This window comes from Pyrus communis, chromosome 2, assembly GCF_963583255.1.
Source record: "Pyrus communis chromosome 2, drPyrComm1.1, whole genome shotgun sequence".
NCBI lineage: Eukaryota > Viridiplantae > Streptophyta > Magnoliopsida > Rosales > Rosaceae > Pyrus > Pyrus communis.
Window position 1 is genome coordinate 12,292,150 of NC_084804.1, and position 17,712 is coordinate 12,309,861.

At 35.3% G+C, this 17,712-nt stretch overlaps 2 protein-coding genes, 1 long non-coding RNA gene and 1 pseudogene across 3 annotated transcripts; 2 read left to right on the forward strand and 2 right to left on the reverse strand.

Annotated features, from left to right (window-relative positions):
• The first annotated feature begins 226 nt into the window (after positions 1-226).
• On the forward strand, positions 227-1,499 carry LOC137726931 (probable glutathione S-transferase). The gene is made up of 2 exons (XM_068465886.1): positions 227-814; positions 979-1,499. The coding sequence occupies exons 1-2, from the start codon at positions 506-508 to the stop codon at positions 1,333-1,335; spliced, it is 666 nt and encodes a 221-aa protein (XP_068321987.1). The 5' UTR covers positions 227-505; the 3' UTR covers positions 1,336-1,499.
• Positions 1,500-1,868: 369 nt separating this feature from the next.
• LOC137727156 (uncharacterized) lies at positions 1,869-3,919 on the reverse strand. The gene is made up of 3 exons (XR_011067734.1): positions 3,020-3,919; positions 2,262-2,351; positions 1,869-2,055 (listed from the first exon to the last, which is right to left on the reverse strand). It is a non-coding gene; the product is annotated as an uncharacterized lncRNA (long non-coding RNA).
• Positions 3,920-3,977: 58 nt separating this feature from the next.
• LOC137724772 (protein LOW PSII ACCUMULATION 1, chloroplastic-like) lies at positions 3,978-5,063 on the forward strand (annotated as a pseudogene).
• A 640-nt stretch (positions 5,064-5,703) lies between these two features.
• LOC137725226 (photosystem I reaction center subunit IV B, chloroplastic-like) lies at positions 5,704-7,387 on the reverse strand. The gene is made up of 3 exons (XM_068463846.1): positions 6,998-7,387; positions 6,011-6,076; positions 5,704-5,916 (listed from the first exon to the last, which is right to left on the reverse strand). The coding sequence occupies exons 1-3, from the start codon at positions 7,262-7,264 to the stop codon at positions 5,812-5,814; spliced, it is 438 nt and encodes a 145-aa protein (XP_068319947.1). The 5' UTR covers positions 7,265-7,387; the 3' UTR covers positions 5,704-5,811.
• Positions 7,388-17,712: the final 10,325 nt, after the last annotated feature.

Consider the following 17,712-nt stretch of genomic DNA (forward strand, 5'->3'; position numbering starts at 1 on the left):
TTAAGAATACAAATTAAACAAGAAAAAAAGTTGGAAGAAGTGAAGCTGCTGTTTGGAATTTAACAGGAAGTTGATAAATATCAATATTGTTCTCAATCTATAGCTTTTATTTAATTCTACAAGACGACATGAAACTTTATATCTTCAATAAAAAATTAAGAATAGCAGAAAGATTGCCTCTTTGGCCTGTTAAATGAGATATCCACAGGACCACAGCCGTCTGCAGACAATGGCTAGATGGGAAATCCTGTATATTCTAAGGTAATCAAGCTCAAGACAACTTTTCAAATACATGAACGCGTGGTTCTTCCATTACTATTCTTAATATGCCACACCTAAATTGCTTGAAAAATCATCTCAATTGGTTAAAAAGGAAACCAAGAAGAAACAATGCAACATCCGGTTGACTATTCCAAAAGGATATTTCAAAGCTTTATTCATACAAGCATATTGTATAAGGAGGCCGAACACGAACATTTAACGAACGCAAAGAACTCAACAAGAAATGGAAGAAGTGAAGCTGTTTGGAGCTTGGCCTAGTCCATATAGTTCCAGAGTGACATGGGCTCTAGAGCTCAAGGGTGTGAAGTATGAATATATAGAAGAGGATTTGGCTAACAAGAGTGATTTGCTTTTGCATTACAACCCAGTTCACAAAAAGATCCCAGTACTCGTTCACAACGGGAAACCAATCGCTGAGTCCAGTGTGATCCTCGAGTACATTGAGGAAACTTGGCCCCAGAATCCCCTCCTTTCAGATGACCCTCATGAGAGAGCGTTGGCGCGGTTCTGGACGAAGTTTATAGACGAAAAGGTGATCATTATATATGTCAAGCAATGTCGTATATATATTTATATATTGTCATATAAATTTACAATCTGACAACATAACATATATTGCTTTTATAGATTATTGGAGTTTCTGCCTTTTCAGTCATTACTAATCAAATGCAAATTTCAATTTGTGTGATCAAGCAGAGCGTACCATTTGCTAAATTCTTTATGGCTGATGGGGAAGAACATGAGAAGGCTGCAAAAGAAGTCAGAGATCTACTCAAGATCTTGGAAGAGCAAGCTCTGGGAGAGAAGGAGTTTTTCGGTGGCAATGAAATTGGGTTGGCTGACTTGGCCTTGGGATTTATAGCCTCCTCTTTTGGAGTGATTGAACAAGTGGTTGGTGTCAAAGTGCTGCAAGCCAGTGAGTTCCCTTGCTTATGTAATTGGATTAACAACTTCAGGGAAAACCCAGCAATCAAAATGAGCCTCCAGCCTGCAGATCAAATGTTTGTGTATTACAAGCAGAAGAGGGAGATGATTCTTGCTTCAAGGCCTTGAATTGCTTTCTTGTTGCATCTTTTTAGCCATATATGTAAGTGGATTAAGAAAAAGAAATCATAATAATTGTTGTTATTCTAAATAAGTTGTGAATTGCATAACTCTTGACATTTTCAGTGTAATTGTCACACATTACATCTATATTATTAGTTTAATCCACCAAAAAGGACCTTTTGGGATGGTAAAAACGTGTCACAAAATCTGCCAAAAGCGTCGCAATAGGCCTTTTACGACGGGCTTGTGACGGCAAGTGATGCATTGCATTAACTATGCGTCGTAAATGTTGGTCGATTATATGCGACGCTATATACTATTTACTACGGGACGGCAAGTAACGTGTCACAAATAATTGCCACCAGGTTTAAAAAAAATATTGGGCGTCAAATTGGAAACCAATGACAATATTTTTTAACAGCTTCAACAAAAAAAAATTCATGTGAAATTGTACCACAGGTTCCAAACTAAAATGAAATTCAAACCAATGTTACAATTCATAATTTACAAAATGAAAAACACTTATTTGGAATCTTTAAGATTGTAATGTATTTCATTTGGAGTAATTAAACACATATACATGTTTAGACATTTATATAGTCTATAATGCTATATCAGACCAATGCTTCTCTGTCGGACCAAGCAAGAGATCCCCTCGAGTGCTTTCCTTCTAAACTTTATGCCTCTCCTCTTCATCTTCCAGTCTCTGTAGTTGACAAGAATTTACTACCACAAAAATGATATCAATAATGACAAAGGAACAAAAGTAACTTGCAGACCACTGGTACAACTATAACAAACGACACAACGCCAGCATTTATATAATTACTTTCATAAGAGCAATTTCAATACCACTGATACAACTATAACTGAGCTTATAACCGGATGTCATATCAAGAAATGGAACTCAACCTAGAAATTTCTTGTATTACCTGTTATAGTGGAATTTTGATGCAACTCATCCCAGCAACATCTGATTTCACTCGACCTTAGCAGTAGCCTTTACCCAACCAAGCCAATTTCTAGGGAAAGAGGAACAAAATAAGGGAAAAAACACAGGAAACAAAGATGGAGGGGAACAGTAAGACACCAATTTATAACATAGATCAACCTTTTATACAGACCAAGTTATTACAGCAAAACAACACGAAAGTAGCTACATTTCTTAAAGATAAATAGTGGAGTAATTCTTAATGTAATAATAGAATTAATGGTCTAACATACACGAATTAGTAGAAGAAGCTCACTACGAACACATGATGGTTGAATGTGGATGACATCATAACACTTACTAAAATATTTAAACCATATCAAGACCAAATCAAACGTCATTTACTGGATTCTACTCAGACAACTCACTTCAAAAGGTGGTGGCCATTCTAACAAAACAAACTCAATTAATCCATCATCTTAGTAAGTTACTAATCAGAAATATTAAAAGATATAGAGCAAATTAATGCATGGCATTTATGTATGAAGGGAATACATAATCGTTTCTTCTTTCACTCTTTGCGGCGAGCTTGAGCAATTTCGTTAACTAATGACATAAACATAGATTTTTATACAACAGTCACAACAAATAACAACATAAACATAGAATACCAGTTCTGTATGCATACCAGATCAATTACGTTATAAATCACAATATTGACAACAAATGACATAAACATAGAATTTACAAATTATTTACTTTCTTGGACTGCTTATTTACTTTTCTTTCTTCCTACTTTGTATGATCCTTTATGGCCCTAAGAAAATAACCTACTCTCTTGCTTCTTTGCAAACCTTACTCTGTATCAATGTCATCAGAATGCCCCACCTTATCTTCTACCTTTAACCTACACCCCATTCTCACCTTTCTTAGAGGCCCGCTTTCCATTTTCTACTTCCTTTTGCTCTGATTTCAACTCATCATTCACCATTCCTTTCCAAACAGTTCTTTCATTTTCCTCTACAAATCTCACCTTTTTTCGGACCACTCCGTGCTTCTTCACAAAAGCACCACCATTGTCTTTGCATTCATCAATGCTTTCTTGCTCATCTTTCTCCAATTAATCCACCCCCAAATTTCTGCTTCTCTTGCTAAATGAGTCACCAGTGCCATTAAAGAATAAATAAACAAAACCCAGCCAGCATACTTCCTTGACTATCTCCAATTACAAAAAAATCCTCCAACAATAGTAGCAATTAGTGATGAAATTGAACATAGAAAAGACATAAAAAAAAAAAAAAAACCCTAAACAACGGGAGAACTAATAGAGAATAGATAAGACTGGAATTTTCGAAAAAATGATGAAACAACACCAAGAAAAAACAAATTAGAAGATGATTCCTCAAATAATCTTACCGAATGAGAAGGGATGAGGTTGAATTCGAATTTCTAGCAACAAAAAGAAAAAACTAAGGGATGACAAAAAATATTAGGGTTAGGGAAATGGGAGATTTGATAGTGGAACAAGAAACATAAATCCTTTCCTGGTTCAATTGTGTCTCAGCATCAGTGGTTGTGGCAAGGGTGGCAAAGAAGGATCTATGCTTTGAAGAGAGGGAGATAGGCTGAGAGCGAGAGGGAGATGAGAGATTGCAGTTGTGTTTTTTTTTTTTTTTTTTTTTTTCCTTATACTTATTCACAACAGAGGTGTGCCACACAATTGATTGCAGCAATAACAAATCCATCAAGAGTACTTGATGCCACCGAAATTGCCAACGGTCTTGGCAGACCTTGGAGCAGTGTCTCTCTTTGCATTTTTGTATTTGAGGGAGAACAAGGCCAAAGATGCTCAGATTGCTAGGCTTTCTCGAGAGGAAAACCTTTCGAATCTTAAGCTTCCAGAAAGTCATTACTCTTAGCTCTTTGAGAGGGATTGCTCAGATGGTAATATATGCATGCCTTGCATCGTTCATCACAGAATCCTTCAATCGAAGTGAGCCTTTCACTGAAGGGCTTGTGGAAAGAGGAGTGCTCGTTGTGCCCTTGGCTACGGATGGAAACGTACCTAGTTTTGAGTTTGAAGAAAGTGAAGAGGCTAAGGATATTACTTCAAAGAGGAAAAGACTCCGGCAGCTGACTCCAATTTATGTTGCTGAATGGACCAAGTAAGTAAACCTTTTTCAAAACAAAATGATTTAATCATTTACAAGTTCTTATTCTCTGGTCAGACACACTCATTTTTTCGTTGGATATTGTAGCTGGTTGGACGAACAAAAGAAGCTGGCCGGTGTCACCTCTGACTCTCCCGTGTAAGCGTTTCTTATTATGGCAGTTTGTATAGTTTGTGCTTTTAACTATAGTTTTTTTTGCATTTCGTTAGTTTTCCTTTTAACCAATGAGTCTATTTTCTTGGGTAAATTCGCATAAGATCACTTCTTGAGTAATTCTACATCATTTTTTTTTTTTTTTTTTTTTTTTTTTTGGCCAGGTATGTATCTCTTCGCCTGGATGGTCGTATTCGTGGCAGTCGCGTTGGTTACCCACCTTGGAATGCTTTCGTTGCGCAGTTACCACCTGTAAAGGGAATATGGTCTGGTCTCCTCGACGGGTTTGATGGAAGAGTTTAAGAAAACATTTTTCGTTTGTATAGATTAGTTTCTGGTTCTGTATTAGTTGAAATTTTTGCTATGACATAGGTTAGTTTCTAGTCATTCGTTACTTGTCATGACTCCGCAGTCTTTCGAGAATATTGTGGTGTTATGTGCCATTTATAAGCACTTGCATGCTTATCGATTTTTCGAGTATCTCCCAACTCTCTTGCATTATTGGGTGCTTAAGCTTAACTCATGGTTTTTTGTTTCGGCCGAACACGTAAAACAAACATCCTGGTGCCCACAAGGATTTGCACATTCTGAAACATAAAATGCTTATGATTGAACAAGTAGTCCTGCCTAATTGGGTTCTGGAAATCGTCTTTGGAATTGTTTAATGACTTTTTTGTTAATGGAAAAGAGAAGTTATTTGCACAAGTTTTTCACCCCTTGCACACGCTTGCTTGTTTATGCTCTTTAGATATAAATAAAAGGAGAATCGATCAAAATAAACAAGGGTCAGAATGTATAAGGAGAAAAGTGAGTGCATAAATCATTTTCCATAATAAATAAATAAATAAATAAATAAATAAAAAAAACCAGTTTGATACACCGCTTCTCTCTTTATTGCGAGATAAAGATACAACGGTAAAGAGAGAACCATGATATGTAAGATAGTTTTTCTTGTGATATTATATACTTGGAAAGAGTTGTATGGACAAAAATATAGTGAAGCTAATCTGCCCTTAATCCTTGTGGAAATTTTAGAAAATACAATAATACTCTATGAATTTATATCGATCGATTGGGATTTTGAGCATGCAGTGATTTAAACATAACTAAGAAAAGGGAAGAAGAAATCATAGAGTATGGTATAAAAATAAGGGGCACCAACAACTAGGAAGAAATTGATAGAAGGAGAATTTAATTAAGATTACAATTTACAGTGCTACTACAAACTCATTTAACTTCTTCAATCTCGTCCAAAGCATAGTTATTTGTTGAAACATTGGCATAGTTAACTTTGTTGAACCGGACCACGACCGGGTAACGGGTATTCGGATCCTGCAAAATTGATATAAACACATAAATTTTAAGAAAAGCGCACCATTTTCCATGTTCATTTTCATTTTAATTGAGAGGGAGAGATAGGTCAGACCTGATCCACAGCTACAACAGATCCAATGCCTTTGAACCAGTAGGATTCCTTCCTCAGAATCTTCACCTGTTAATGGAAGTATATAAAGTTATTAGCTTATTATTCATACAAAAAATAGAAAAGTTGCAGCCTCCAAGTGAAACTGGGCAATGTTTTAATATTCATGCAATAATATTAGTTAGGAAACTTAGAAGCATTACAATTTTTCAATTTGGGATATATATATTAAAATTTAAAACTAAATAAAACCGTTTTCTGTCGTAGAATATGTACTAAAGGACATATGTATAATAAGGTGTCATTTGTGACTCAGTCTGGTTGGACTAATAAATAGTTGGATCTAAGCCGCTAAGAATTAACTGAGATAGCATATATAAGCTTATAGTGATATTTTTTTTATACAAACGATATTGGGGGAGTGAAGATCAAAACAAAGAATCTCATAAGCGAGAATAAACACTCTTAGGACTGGTTTAGTATTGCTGTGCTTTGAAAAAAAGCTGCTTCTGCTGTACTGTGAGAATAAGCAGCTGTGAAATAAATCAGCAGAGTGTTTGGTAAACTTTTTTGTAAAAGTGTTTTTGAAAAGAAAAAAAAGCAGTATTAGAGTGTTTGGTAAACTTTTATATAAAACAGATGTGAAAAAAAACCGGTTTTTCAAAGCTAGGTTTTGCAGCTTCTTGTTTTTGGCTTTTTTTCATCCAAAACTGTGAAAAAAAGTTGAAGCTGAGTGTTTACCAAACACAAAAACAGCTCCCAGCTTTTTTTGATAGCAGCTTTTTTCAGAATCACCTCAGTACCAAACCAGGTCTTTAACAACTTCATTACAAGCCCTTTAGCAAGTGCTTAGTGCTTTTAAGTCTCTATTTTTTTCTGGGTTCAATTTGGTTTTTCAATTCACCAATTGCAACTACCAAACCATTCAAAATTCACTAAAACAAATACTAAAAAAGAACACTACTTTTTTTTTTTTTTACTTGAACTAACCTTAGTGCCTCTCTTGGGTCCAATTGGTGGTGGCTTAGGCTTAGGGGCAGCTTCCCCCTCTGGTGCAGTCTTGGTGGCTGCCGTCGGAGCAGCGGCTTCCTCTGCTGACCTGGTCACAAACCTAGCATTGCTTCTGGTGTTGGTGCTGGGTTTTGATGGGAAAAACAGCATGCTATTTCGGCTAGAAGTTGAGCCTGCGCTGGTGGTTGCAACATTTGGTGCTACCACAAAGCCTGAGGCAGCTGATGCGATGCCACAGCTAGCCATGTTTGCTTCTGTGCTGCTGTTAGTCACTAAACTCTGCGTGTGTTTGTGGTAAGATTATGGCAGAAGTTAATGGATATAAAATTAAGACAAAAAATTGAGAGGCTTTGAATGAACTGAGTTTGTATTGCTCTTGGGGAAGACAGAATTATCTGATCCTGGCAACGCGAGATGATTCGTTGCCTCCACTAGGGTGATGACACCTGTGCACCATATCCTTTATGTTTGGATAATATGTGATTACATGTCATCCTTGCGGGTGGACTTGCTGCGTAGACAAACCAACATCTTTCTTTTTCTTCCCGTGAAATTCTTCTAAATAATGATGGAATTGTTATATTAATATTTAACATATGTTTGATTGTGTAAATTCTTGGTAGAATGAATTTAAGTCTATAAATTAATAAATGCACTAGCATAAAAGAAACATAATCCTACAATTTTCGTACGCTTTGTTCTCTCCACTCTCTTGTCGTATTCTCTCTCTTTAGTTCATTAAATTGGCCTCAATAAGAATTGAATTTTCAAGAAAAATATCTAAAATCATTCATTAACCACCAAAAAATCTTCTTAATTCCTTTTAATGTTTTTTTAATATTATTAATTATGTGGTTGTTGATTTGGAGCCAATGAGTAATATGAATTTTTTAGCATATTTCTATGTCCTAAGCCTGTAAATAGACAAGAATAATATATATGGCTTGGTTTTCTACTCCCAATCTCTCTCTCTCGTCTATATCTTATCTCTCTCATCTATTTCATATCCATCATGTTCCGAATCATAGTTACCAAAACATAATTCAAAACCCAATACTAAACCATATATATACTGTGGAATGGAAAATTAGAAACAATTATTTTTAGATAATTGTTCGTGGCATTCATCTTCATTGTATATTGAAGTACAATAAAATTTAGATTTCTGGAGCCTTCTTGTAAGGGAAACACAACTAGTGCTTATAAGAAAATAGTGTACAAATTTTCATAAAATAAAATAAACAAGTTAAACAGATACCGTAGAGACGGTAAAATGGGCACTAAACAATGATTTTTTTTTTTTTTCAAAATTTTTTAAAGATAAAAAGAGACCTAAAAGTCAGAGGCTTCCCCTACTACAGAAATTGCCAACAAGATCAAATATTTCCTGGCAAAACTTGGGATCGTATGAAACTCCTTCAATTCCCTCCAAAATCAAAACATGAAAATAAAGCTAGGGTTTTAGCTGATGGTGCTGATCACAGACTTCTCAGTCTACGTTACCGCACCATGATGCGTAATACTTCCGAATCGAACGCCAAAGATCCAATGCAGATCAGAATTCCATCACATGGAGGTTTTCTTGGGATTCAGAGCTCCGATACCCGATTATCCCCATCACAACGCCTCCAAAAGACTCACAGGTTAATCCAAACCCTAGAGTTAGTCACTTATTTAGTTTTAAATGTGTTAAAATATTTTGTTTCTTAGTGAGTCTAAAGAGGGTGTAGTCAAACTCAAATTTAAAGAGATCTTAAAATCCTAATGTAGTCAACTAAAGGATTTTAAAGGCCATCAAAATCTAGGTGTATTAAAAAAATTAAAGATTTTTAGGATTTCATTAAGTTGTGGATTTTGTGGGATTTGAGAGTAAGAAGTATATATAATCAATACCAAATAGAATCCTATCTCACACCTTAGGATTTCAAATCCAGAGACCTCTTTGAATTTCTGACTCTCCCTTCCTCTCATTGCCTTCCACCCACTTTGTTTGCTTGTCTTCTTCCTTCATCTCTGCAATTTTTTCATGTATGGATAAATATGATGTTGCGTTGATCATTTCTCATATGGCATCGAAACGGTCTGAAGGAGCTCAAGGACGAAGTATTGTGATTACATAGTGCAAAAGCTTAGCTCCTAAAGAAAAGAAGAGACATTTAAAGGAATACTTGCATATAGAATACCAATTCATTCCAGATAGCAGTCCAGTTACAACATGGATTTACAAATCCATTCCCAACAAAACTTCCTACTCAATCTCTAATCCTACAACCAAGTTTACCGATTCATACTCATGCTCATATTCTAACATTCTCCCACTTGAGCAAGTATGAACCAAGAAAACTAGTTCGATTAAGACTATAATAGGGTGATCACAAAGTTTTTTGAGTAACATCATAAACGATCTATCCGTGCATTTCAAAACACAGAATCTAAAAACTTTCAGTCACAACCAATAACCAATGCTTCTAGATTACTTATGTCCAATCCGCACATATAACACTATGATCAAACTGAAAATTTTAGTGGACCTAATTATCCACTCCCACTATTTCTCAACTTAATTTGAAATCAATCAAGCTTATCACAGACAGTAAAACTGTCTTCTTGCAATTCTCAAGAATTCAAAACAACTGCTTGAGTCAAATCACAAAGACTTCTCAAAGCATCAAACTGAATTAAAAAATCACACATATACTTATATATATCATATCAAACAACTACAAAAATTGAATTTCTGAACACAACTAGCTCATAACAAAAAACTTAACTCAAGAGAAGAACTTCACTGCTATACCAGCTCTTTGAACTTCACAATAGCAGCACTTCTCAACTTTATTATTGCAACTGTCTTTAACACTACTCCCACTGATCAAAAGACTCGAGCACACCCATTCTAGAGATCAATTCGTCAGAAAGAAGGTCCTGAACTCCCTCAAGAACTTGTTTTAGATAAGGACATCCTCAATATCAGGACTAGTGCAATAAACACTCACTACAAGATTGCCAGGTGCCTTAACAACCTCGCCTGCAACATGGGCTGCCATGGAAAGATTGTCCTTCCCACCATCAATTGCAATACCAATCAATTGCAATACCAATTCGATCATTGCCACTGAAAGAGATGTAGCAGCATCATACATAGCTGCTCCTTCCCCATCAAGCTTGGCTGCATACATCCAAGTCCCGCTTTCTTTAACATCAGATAGAGAAGTGACCTTTGTCCAAACAAGATTTGTGAGTGCTTCTCCAACAGCCAATCTCGCCAGCTTTTGGATCCAACAAACCTTTGATTGGCTGCTCCCCAATGGCACATGCACCTCCAGTCACGTCAGTAAAAGTCTGCGCTATTACTGTAACAACAAAGAGAGGAAATTGTAAGGGCCCAACAGTTTGCTGATGTGCTACAAGACCTATAACACACTTGTCTACTTTGGATGTCAAGAAGCGCTTTGAACAAACAAATGGAAGTCTCAACACCCTCTTAAGTGAAACCATCACTGTTATTCCAGGAGCAATATCAAGTGGTTCTCGTACATCAGTCATCCTGTGGAATTCAAAACTTTTCTGTGGCATATCACCAAGTACAATTGCCCGGATATCAATCTGGCCGTCCTTGGGGTATATAACTTCCTTAATTTGCAAACCATATTCTCATTCCCCCCTTTCAATAAATCCAGGGGGTTGAACCATGTAAATGTGTTCTCGAAGATCACCATTGAGTTATTTTGTAATCTGCAGAACCCCATTTTAACATCCATTTGATGCAACTCCGGATCAAAGTGTGCACAACAGGCAGTGAAGAGATGTCTCATGCATGATAACCATCATTCATGGTTTAACAGAAAACATAAAGGTGCATTAGCATTCTGCAGATTACAAAATAACTGCAGATAACACATAATCGAACACCCAAAGTCTAAATTACTACAGAATAGTTTCAATTCGATCGAATCCATATAGTTTTTGTTATTTCAAAGCCTTATCCTTTAAGACCTAACATAAACCCTCGACTCAATATGGAGAAGGACTTTTAAGCAAGCAAGAATAAAACTTTGCAATTTATCAAACATACCTTGCACAGATCCAATTTATGAAACAGCGCAGCGGAATAACCATTCAAATTGATCACATCAGTTGCAAGATTGATGAAATTATAACCCAGAAGCATGTTTTGTTGGTTAAGTTCTTAATCGAAAAGACCCAATCGGAAAGAAAACCCCTTCCCTTGGATTTGCAGAAAATCCAACCGTGAAACTCAAACGATTATTTTTTTTTCTTTCCCAAACATGTTTTGTCGTTATTCGCAAGGCATTATACTAGAACCTGTGTTCGATTCCCCAACGCGGCAACGAAGATATATTTTCCTCAATATTATTTATGTTTTGGAACCTACTGGTTTTAATCACAGAACTTATAATTTATGAACCTAAGGGCTCTAATACCACATGTTAGCATAAACACAACACCAGGATCATGCAAAGCAAGTTCCAAGCTGCTGCCATGCCTAATTTCTGCATCAAAGTCGTGGTGTACCTTCTCCTCTCTTCAGTGAACGAGAGTCTCAACTAATAATAGGTCTTAGTCTTATATTGAGTACTCACTGCGAGAGCAGATGCCACCATATATATACTATACAATCTTAGCCAAATTCTATAAGGATTCCCCTATTAAAATCCATATAGAATATCAATTCCTTCCAAACAGCAGTCCAGTTACAACATAGATTAACAAATCCATTCCCAACAAGACTTCCTACTCAATCTCTAATCCTACAACCAAGTTTACCGATTCATACTCATGCTCATATTCTAACACTAATGTCCTCTCTTGAGGGGTAATTTTCAAGCTTTATGGAACCCCTTATTTAATGGCTTTAGCAGCTAAAAAAACCCAACAATCTTTATCTCAAGCTCAATTTTGTTTATCTATACAAAAAGCAACAATCTTTCAGACTTGTGATCATTTTATCTTATACCTAATTTTGTATTTGTCGAAAATCGAATGAAATTGTATTTGTTTTTGAAATTTGGTCAGCTTAAGGTGCTATTGTTTGGTAGAGCAAGGATGCAGCTCCCCAACATGAATCAAATGTAGCTTCATTGATTAGATTTATAACCTAGGTATATTTATCAAAAATTGAATGAAATTGTGGTCAGCTGAATGTGCTATTGTTTGGTAAAGCAAGGATGCAGCTCCCCAACATGAATCAAATGTAGCTTCATTTGATTAGATTTATGACCTAGGTACATTTATCACCATTTGATTTATTTGACGGTCAAAATTTAACGCTATAAAATCTATCAAAATCCATAGAAATCTGTTATATGAATCTTCTCAAATCTTTCAAAACCCATATGGATTTTGTAGAAGTTACATAATCCTATGAAATCCATCACTCAAAATCTATTAAAATCCTCTCAAATCCTAACTTAACTGCACAAGTTGAATTTGATGCTCTTGTTTAAAAATTTCATCTCCTTGTAGATGATCAGCTGTAAGAAAAAAAAAATCCTTCTTGTAGATGATCGCTCTAAGAAAAGAGCCAAATTTACAAATCTTGATGATGAAAATCAGAGAACCCTAAGAGTGAATTTGTATTTTATTTCCTTGCCTTTTTCCAAAATGTGTCAAGTTCACTTTTCACATTGCACTTGAATTTTTTTTTTTTTTTGAAAAGTTGAGGTGTATTAATTGAATTGCCTCCTTAAAATGTCATTTAGTCTCAATTTACCCTTTCAAACTGATTTTGTTTCACTTTGCCTTTTGAAACTATCATTTTCAATTCTTTTGATCTCATTTTAACCCATTCAGTTAAGGAAACCTTAAATTCAAGGGCATTTTGGACATTTCAATTTTTACACTCTTCTTTTAATTGAATTCTTCAAATACGATCATTATATCAACCAAAATAAAGGTTACAATTTTGTTCCTAGAATCATTTCATTTGCAAGACATCTATGTACGGGTTCAATGGAAACTTTGCACTTGAAAAATACTCATTACAATAGAAAGAAAATATGACTAGCCTATTTCAAGATATCTTTCTAATCAAAATTGGGCTAGCTACAAGTTTCGCCTATAAAAAATGATCTTAGATCGAGTGCACAACATATGATCCTACAATAACCATTACGGTATCCCATCCAAAATATGCTTCTTATGCAAACCCAAAACCAAAAAAATTCATCTAAAGCAAATGTGCACAATTTGCAACCAAAAGTTTCACATTGTTGAATCACATGTTCCACTAGGCATGAGCTTGTTCAAAAGGTGCTTGCACTTGTGGTTGAGAATGAGCTTGTGGGGCAACAAATTCTGCTTGGCTCTGGGTGTGAAGCACTAACGGCTTGTACTCCTCCCTATGACTGAAATTGATCACAATGCCCTCATTTTTGGATTCCTAATATATATGTTGTTGATTTCTCCAGGTCCACTCACGACCGATTAACATAACATTCAATCTCTCAAATATATAATTAAACACTTTAGTGATAATTCCATTAAAAATGGTGTGGAGAAAGTTAAATGTCCAAAATAGCATTGAATTTAACGTTTCTTTAACAAAATAAAGTGGAGTGAGACCAAATGAGTTGAAAATAGCAGTTATGGGAGACAAAGTGAGACAAAACCAGTTTTAAGAGATAAATTAAGACTAAATGGCAATTCCAGAGACAATTCAATTAATAATCCAAAATTTAATAATCTGATGCAAAATCAATTAAGCAGCTATGAGGAGTACGATTTCTTTAGGAAATTGAAGGTCTCAAGCCCCTACAGTCCAAAATCGCAATTGTACAAAAGATCATGAAACCCTAAAAGTCCGAAATCCCTCCAAAACCCAACATTGGGAAATTTTAAAATATAACAAAAAAAAAAAAAAAACAAACCATGTACAAGAAAGCCAAACATATTCGATGGCCACCCATCCCTAAACCCGATCACGGTCATCTCCGTCATTGGCCCTCGCCGGCCACCATATCACCAACCTTTCTTCGTCTCTCTCTCTATATAACCCCGAGTTTCCCAACACCCAAACTTACCAACCTCGTCCCCTAATAAAATGCAAACGTCTGTAATAATCCTTCACTTCAGTTTAACAAAGAAAATCCCCAAATTATAGGGTTTGTACAATCGCAACAGAAAAAAGCTTTAAGCAAATGAATGTCTTTACCCATTATTAGGGTTTGTATTCTCTACTTGCTACAATCCGTGAAGAGAATTGCAAAACATAGACATCCAGAAAGAAAATCAGAATTGGAGAATGAATCAACAAGCGTAGCTTCCTTGGCAATTGATACCATATATTAGTTACAGAGAATTCGTATAGAATTCATACGAACAAGAAGATGAACTTTAGATAATGCGGCGCCATGTGAGTGGATGGTTGTGTAGTGATGATTGGCTGCTGGCAAATGTTTATATGGTTGTTTTTTTTTTATTTTCTTCTAACCTTAAATTCCAATAGAGGTAAAAATGAAGTTTAAGTGAAAATTTTGAAGTGTGGGTGTTTTCATAAAACTGTGGATTGTTAATAGAACTATACTATAAATATCTTAATAGATTAAAATGGTGGGGTGTACATTCTCTGCACTAAAGTTTGGATCTCTCTCTATAGTTTTGACGCATTTAATATAATTTATCTGATAATTTTTCAAAAATAAATATGTAATGGCATCCCCTATGTGATATAGGACTAGAATTAGGAAGTTTGAGTGAACCTTTTTCTAATTTGCTGAAAAATATTTTTAAGGTTTATTTTCGTTTTCAAATAGTGATGCAATATCGATCAAATGACTGACATTTTTTTTATCAAACATATACAAAACATATATAGATGAAGTCACTCAATACTACTGTCTAGTGATATTCCTCATCACTTCCACTTGTAAATGAAAGATCTTAGGTTCGAATATCGTGAATAACGAATTTAATATCAAATTAGATTCTTCATTATATGGATTAACCGAAGTTCCCCTCCATTTAGTGTAAAATATATCGGTTTAGTAAAAAAAAAAATTATATATATATATATATAGATGAAATTCTCTTAAAGCGATCATTTCCGCAATTTAGATTTGCTTGTTCATAATTTCAAACAATTTCTCAGATTTATTTGAAAGATATTTGTTAGTCTAGACTCTTCTAATGGCCCAACCATCTAGGCCTGGCCCGTTTAACACAGCAGTTTCCAACTTTCCACACAACCAAAGTTAAACCAGTATAACGGCTGCTTTTCCCATAAAGCCTTACTTTGGCTCGTTCTGTGTTTCTCTCTCTCCACCCCTCACAGAAAACACGCAGCTCCCTCTCTCCCTTTCAAGAACCAGCTAAAACCCAGATAAGATTCTTCCTCATCATCTTTATTACGTTACCTTCTCTCACATCCTCGCCAAAACATGGCGCCACGTGTTTGCCAACCGAGCTCTCTCCCTTTCTGGCCTCGCTTACCATGTTTGCCACCTTGTTCGTATCGAATCCTAAAGGATAAAACGCTCCTCCTTTTTTTGTTGTCGAGCTGCACAGAGTGTGAAGTTTATTGAGTTGGTCTTATCCTGTGCAATGGCATCGCCCAGAAGTTATGCGATTCCTGAGGGCTGGGTGATGCGGAAGAAGGTTGAGAACGACGGGACTGAGGTCGAGGTACTCCAAATTCTCTACTCTTTTTATCATCTTTTTAAATTTTGAAGATTTGGGTTGCAATTTGATTTTGTTTTTATGGTTATGTATTTTTAATTTTAGTGATGTTATTGTGAGTTTTTTTATGTTGATTGAGTAAGGCATGGAAAAATATCCTACGAAATAAAGACTTTCACTTGATTACCTGACAGCTGTTTTGATAGTTCGATGTGCAGATCTGAAGTTTTCATTGTTCTTTACTAGAGAAAGGTTTTCCAGTGTTTTAAATTGTTTAATTTGCTTGGATGATAAAAATTTTGATATTTTGACTGCATGGAATTGTTTTGATCTTCATTTCGATAAAGCATAAGTACCATGCTTTGTTCGGGAAACTTCTTGGTGTAGATAGTTGATACCATGCAGCATAAGCATCTCCTTGCCCATTGATACGGATTAGGTTATATAAGCTGAGATTGAGTTGCTCATTATTGTTGTGTTCAAGGGATAGAACTCGTGGACTTGCACAGATATACTAGTGATCTAGCAGATATGTGCTCAGATCATACTAAATCTTGTGGGATTGGTTAATGTTGAAAAGACATTTAGCAGTACGTGATACCAGGTCACTGAACATCCTGTTCAGCTTCCTCGTGACATGTTTTTGATGAATCTAAAGTTTAAAAAAATTCAAATAGCTTCATGTGTTGAATTGCATATGTTTGTTGAATATTCAGTTCAGTGTTGTCGTAACGTATTTTACATGAATCTAAGTAAGGTCATTTTCCTATTATATTTTATGTATCGAAAAAATATGAATCAAGCCGTTTTCTCTCTCCCCAAACCCTAGATCTGCAAGTCTCTTAGCCGTTAATCTTTTCATAAATTTTTTAAGATGTATCTAAGGAATGTCGTTTTCCAAATAGCTGCACATGTTGAAGTACTTTAACCGTCAAATTTGAGGAGCTTAATTGATATTGGATAGGTGTTGCCAATAAGCGACACAAGATTTTTTACGGTCTTGGAAAAATAGCTCATTGGGAACGGAAACTTCTTGTTCCCTAACCGTTTTAACGTATAAATAGGTTTGTAATTTACCATTTGTGTACACTTAATAATGATCCCTGTTTGTAGGTTTCATGTTGCCTTTTTATAATCATGAACTTAAATTGAGGAAAATCCTAGATCTGCCATGGGTCTACTATATTTCTGAGCCTTTTTACAGAATTGCTAGCAGGGAAGTTGGTAATTATAAATGTTTGATCAACTTCCCTGAAATTTGCTTTAACTTTTTCTTTTTTTCTTGTTTTTAATCTGAATATTTGGTTCACTCTTGTAACTATATTTCTTAGATCGTTTGGCTTTTAGCATGCTCGAAGACATGCTACTATATATAGTACTGATTATGATAGAATTGAATAAGTAAGGCTAGCAAGTCTTGAAGATAAAGAAAAATTAGTTGAAACCTAAACAAACCTTTAGGACTGATACTTTTCAATTTATGTCTCTTGTAGCGCTTCGTCTGTCTTGCAACAGGACTAGAATTTGGAACCTATAATGGGATGATGCGGTATGTTCATTTTGCTATAGCTAGAGAAGCTTCCGTCTACTCACCGGTGAGTTTGAGCTACTTTAATTATTTTTAGTTCATGTTTTTTTTCTTTCCTAATAACTATCGTGCATATATCTACCTGAATTGTGGGTTTCAGAGCCTAGAATCGTATTCTAGCTATGTCGACATGGGAAAATGATGAACAGGAGCTTCACGGTTTTATCTAGTTATTTGATTTTATGATTGCCTTTTGATACTTATACGTTATAAAATCTAACCCTTTTTGTGCTATGATCTTTAAAGTAGGTTATTTTGGAGGAATATTTTGATGTATTAGAGAACAGCTTTGATTATAAGTTAACTAAGAAATATATATGTATTCAAACAGTAAGGTGGGATTTAGTGTATCATTTTCTCCTAACATTAATTCGTTGATGAGTACCTTTAGGCCTGTTTGCTGTCAAGCTTTGGATAGTTAGATGGATTAGCCATGAAGAAAATTTATCTCTCCCAATCCTACTTTCGT